General features: G+C 42.9%; 1 protein-coding gene and 1 long non-coding RNA gene across 3 annotated transcripts; one reads left to right on the forward strand and one right to left on the reverse strand.

The window, feature by feature from the left end:
* Window positions 1-340: 340 nt before the first annotated feature.
* LOC6536578 (endonuclease G, mitochondrial) lies at window positions 341-1801 on the forward strand. The gene is made up of 3 exons (XM_002097118.3): window positions 341-655; window positions 709-885; window positions 940-1801. Exons 1-3 carry the CDS (start codon window positions 497-499, stop codon window positions 1741-1743), a joined length of 1140 nt encoding a protein of 379 aa, XP_002097154.1. The 5' UTR covers window positions 341-496; the 3' UTR covers window positions 1744-1801.
* Window positions 1802-2689: 888 nt separating this feature from the next.
* Window positions 2690-3338, reverse strand: LOC120321876. Of its 2 annotated transcripts, XR_005561603.1 has the most exons (3): window positions 3296-3315; window positions 3013-3240; window positions 2690-2921 (listed from the first exon to the last, which is right to left on the reverse strand). It is a non-coding gene; the product is annotated as an uncharacterized LOC120321876 (long non-coding RNA). The 2 variants fall into 2 exon arrangements; XR_005561602.1 differs by having other exon boundaries at window positions 3013-3338.
* Between the last annotated feature and the right edge of the window lie 621 nt (window positions 3339-3959).

Genomic DNA, 3959 nt, shown 5'->3' on the forward strand with positions numbered 1-3959 from the left:
TTTCTTGAGCTGCTCAATGAAGCTGTCTTCCATATAAGTGAGAAGTAACTTTAAATACATTAAACGTGCTGCCATATATGGCAAGTCATTAAGTTCACATTACTCATAATATTTACGGGTATGTAATACTACGGTGTGAACATTTTATCAGTTTAAGCGAAAGAAAGTCGAGGTAGGAACATTTTTAAGCTACAGCAGACTTTAATAAAGATATTTCTCGTTTAATGTTTGGCATTCATTAAATATTTCTACCCAGAAGTTATTCATAAAATACATTTAAGGCAATAGGGACACTTTTGCTTAAACTGTCAAAATTGTGAACAATTATATACATATTTATTTTCTTAATACCCATTTAGTAAAAAAGTCACAATTAAATGTTTGACGAAACGCAATTCAGTAAATTTCTTTAATATGTCTATTTTAATTTATATACAGTCAAAAATTTTGGTGCCGAAAGTACAGTTTTATACACCTTAACTTAAGCATTCAGACAATGTCAACTTATGTTGCCGTAGCATTGTGTGCAATATCGGGAGTATCCTGTTTTATCATCGGAGCTCTCGTACAACAACATCTTTCATTTAGAAAAATTAAATCTGTCATGGTTACTGATCCGTATGTCTATCAATGCCGTCGACAAATTTTCAGCTCAGTAAGTCCGCCACATTTTATAATAATCAGGCACTTAAAGCTTTAATATTGTAGTTGGCGATGTTTGGGCGTTCGTCTGAAAAGTTAACTACAAGTGCAGAGACTGGCCATTCAATAAGTGGTGAATTGGAGCCTGGGAATAGCAGAGGATTTTCAGAAGGACAAGATCCTGGTAGTGTATCCACATTCGATCACTTTGTACTTTGGGGTCGGACGACGGCGCAAAAAGCAGTGAGTCGAATATTAAGTGAAGCAAAAATCGATTGTGACTAAGGGTTTTTTAAGATCTCGTACATGACACTTTCGGTCGCGCAAAATGGACACCCACAGGAGAAACTTGAGCATGTAGCTGGCATCATGAAGTACGGATTTCCCGGCATGGATGACATACACGTCTACAAAAACTTTGTGCTCTCCTACGATCGTCGCAATCGAATTGCCCATTGGGTATGCGAACACGTCAGAGACGAGTGTCTAATGTCCAGGGATCAAAGGACTTTGAATAAGCCAAATGCGTACATAGCGGACACTGCCATACCGGCGACATTCAGTGCAAATATGCGAGACTTTAAGAATACCGACTGGGTTGGTGGTCACATGGCCTCCCCTCAGAACTACAAATGCGATTCGGTGAAGTTCCTGGAGGCCTACAAGTTCTCCAACATCGTGCCTATTAATCGTGGGCTCAAAAACCACATTTGGTTCCGTTTGGAAAACTATGTTCGGGAAATGGCGCTGGAATACGGCTCAGTTCATGTTTATACCGGTCCGATGTTTATGCCCCAGAGGATTACTTTCAGGAACTGGTCGGTTCGTTACCATGTAATGGGCATGAACACGGTTGCCGTTCCAACGCACTTCTTCAAAATCATCATTAGGGAGGATAGGTTCAATAGTGAGTTGCCCATTATGGAAGGTTATGTTGTGCCCAATACGTATGTCGACAAGGATATGGATCTGCGTTCGTTTTTATCCGATATTCGTGACATTGAGCACTTCGCAGGACTCAAGTTTTGTGACGGCCAGCAGCGGGATCAACTTGATCTGCCTGTCAGAGCGCCCTCGATGTCGGATCTTCAGAATGACTAAAGTCAGTAGTACAGTCCCCCTATTACACATTTTACAAATAAATAACATTTTTAGCCAAGCCGTTTGATGCATAGTTCTAGGTATTTAACCCTACGTATGCATGTAGCCTATAGTTTTATATTTTTCTCTTTTAAAATGTCGCGTTAAAAGCGATTTTAAAATGCATTTAAGTTGGTAAATCAAAGAACGTTCCTGTCAGTGGGGTGTGTACATCTTAAGCCATAATGTCTAGCTAAACGCTGTTTCGCACGCCCCCTGTTTTACAAGCCGCCCCCTTTGCGCATTCACCAGCTTCCCCAGTTGTTGCTGCTCATGTGCTAAGCTAAACAAATGAGTTAAAGGGTTTTTACTTGCTAACTGGTGGCGCCACCCCGTCGCAAGCAACCCAGCCACCAAGCAGTGAAGCAGCCAAGCAGCCAAACCACCAAACCAACTCATTGTGCATGGTCTGGTGGGCAGCTGCTGGGCCCCTTGGCTTTATGGAGACCATGGTGGCGCTGGTGGAGCCAGAGAAGCCGGCATAATGGCCCCAACATAATGTGCACATTAGTGTTCGCACATTTATAGATGTGTCTATGGGTGTGTGTGTGTGCTGCATGTTTACGGCTGTCTCTCTGTGTGTGCGCGCAAAGGATGTGCGACCCAAGGAGGTGGCAGGAGTGAAAAAATCACAGAAAAATATGTGGCACAAAATCACGGCACATGTGCAACAGCAACAGCAAAAGGAAAAGCAACAGCAACAGTAGAAGCAACATAAGCTTCCAGAGCATCCGCAGCATTTGTGAGCTAATGACATTATAAACATGAAAACTCCATTAATATTTTTTTGCTGTTGATTATGATGTTTCTGCTACTTTTTATGGTCGGTGTTACTCCTTTTTTCCAGCAGATGGTGCTGCTTCTGCTGCTGCTGCAACGCCGCCAACAGAAATTTTCACTCTCTTAGTCTGATTTTCCATTGCTCGTCGTTTACATTTTTTATTTCTCTTACAACATAAGCATATGAATAGGCCAGGGATTGAGCGGGGGAAAGAGCCACCATTTCTCACACTTTGCCTTGGTTTTTCCATAATTTATTTGATTTATTTGCACGCACGGCACGCGGCTGCCTGACAAGTAACTTGCCCAAGTAACTTGGTCTCCACCTATGTGTGTATACCTTCGGGCAGAGGAAAGCTCTAAAAGTATTTTGATGCTTGACAATTTTTTCAAATTAAAGAACAGCAAGAAAGGCAGCAGCTTCTTGCCTACGGTTCTGAGCTCACTTACTCGGCCAGGTGGCTATGTGGCCAGGACCTTGCCACCAGTTGGAGGCAGGTGTTTGCTCCACTTGCCCCATCATGCGATGCAAAGTGTGCTGCATACGAGATGACAGCTCCTGGCGAAGTGTGTGTGTGGGCCAAGTGCCAAGAAAGCGATCAGCATCGGCCGAACTCCAGTTTATGGCTTACTTTATGGCAATGTTGAAAAAACTGCATATTCCGCTTTTTGCATAACCTGTAGAGCTTATCGATTGATCTGGAAAATAATTCATTTGGATGATATTAGTTACTTATATTAAAGAGAACCATTCTAAAATACTGTGCCGACTAAGGTTTGTGATTAACTGACAGCAGTTATTCCTAAAAGCTACGCTAACTTATGCAAAAACTATTTATCTTTAACTGAGTACACTTGCCCACTGAATTTTTATTGCCGGTGGGCCGGGTGGCGGCAATTTCATTTAATTTTTATTGCACTTCTGCGCCAAGGTCCTTTCAGTCTGCGAAACTTGGCCGTCTCCTTTCATTGCACATGCAATAAGTTGCACTCCATTAAGCGGTTTTTAATATAAAAGCGCTGGCAGGAAAAGCGGGCAATCGTCGGAGATCTTTGGGCTGAAAGCAGTTACATTTTCATTGGGCGTATTTTTTCTATTTTCTATTTCTGTTTTCAAAGCCAGCCAGCCAGCCAGCCCTTGGCGGAAAGGCAAAACTGCCTTGGCGTCGTCGATAATGGCAATTGAGTGTTGCATTTGCTTTGATTTGCTTCTGGCTTGGATTGGACTTGGACTTGGATTGGCGATGGGTTACGATGGAGTTGCCTGTTCCATGGTTCCCCCCCCCCCCCTTTTCGGTGGGGCGCATTTCGCATTTCGCATTTGGCATTTTGTTTTTATGCCCGCTAAGCTTTTGTTTGCCTTCGCCATGCTACGCTTGGCTTGGTTCCCTTGGTTG

Source organism: Drosophila yakuba, chromosome 3R (genome assembly GCF_016746365.2).
Source record: "Drosophila yakuba strain Tai18E2 chromosome 3R, Prin_Dyak_Tai18E2_2.1, whole genome shotgun sequence".
NCBI classification, from domain to species: domain Eukaryota; kingdom Metazoa; phylum Arthropoda; class Insecta; order Diptera; family Drosophilidae; genus Drosophila; species Drosophila yakuba.

Bases quoted from the DNA above. Each gene is read 5' to 3' on its own strand.
- LOC6536578 (XM_002097118.3), top strand. From the start codon at position 497: ATGTCAACTTATGTTGCCGTAGCATTGTGTGCAATATCGGGAGTATCC. The intron at 656-708 runs GTAAGTCCGCCA...TTAATATTGTAG, and splicing joins GTCGACAAATTTTCAGCTCA to TTGGCGATGTTTGGGCGTTC. The intron at 886-939 runs GTGAGTCGAATA...GGGTTTTTTAAG, and splicing joins GGACGACGGCGCAAAAAGCA to ATCTCGTACATGACACTTTC.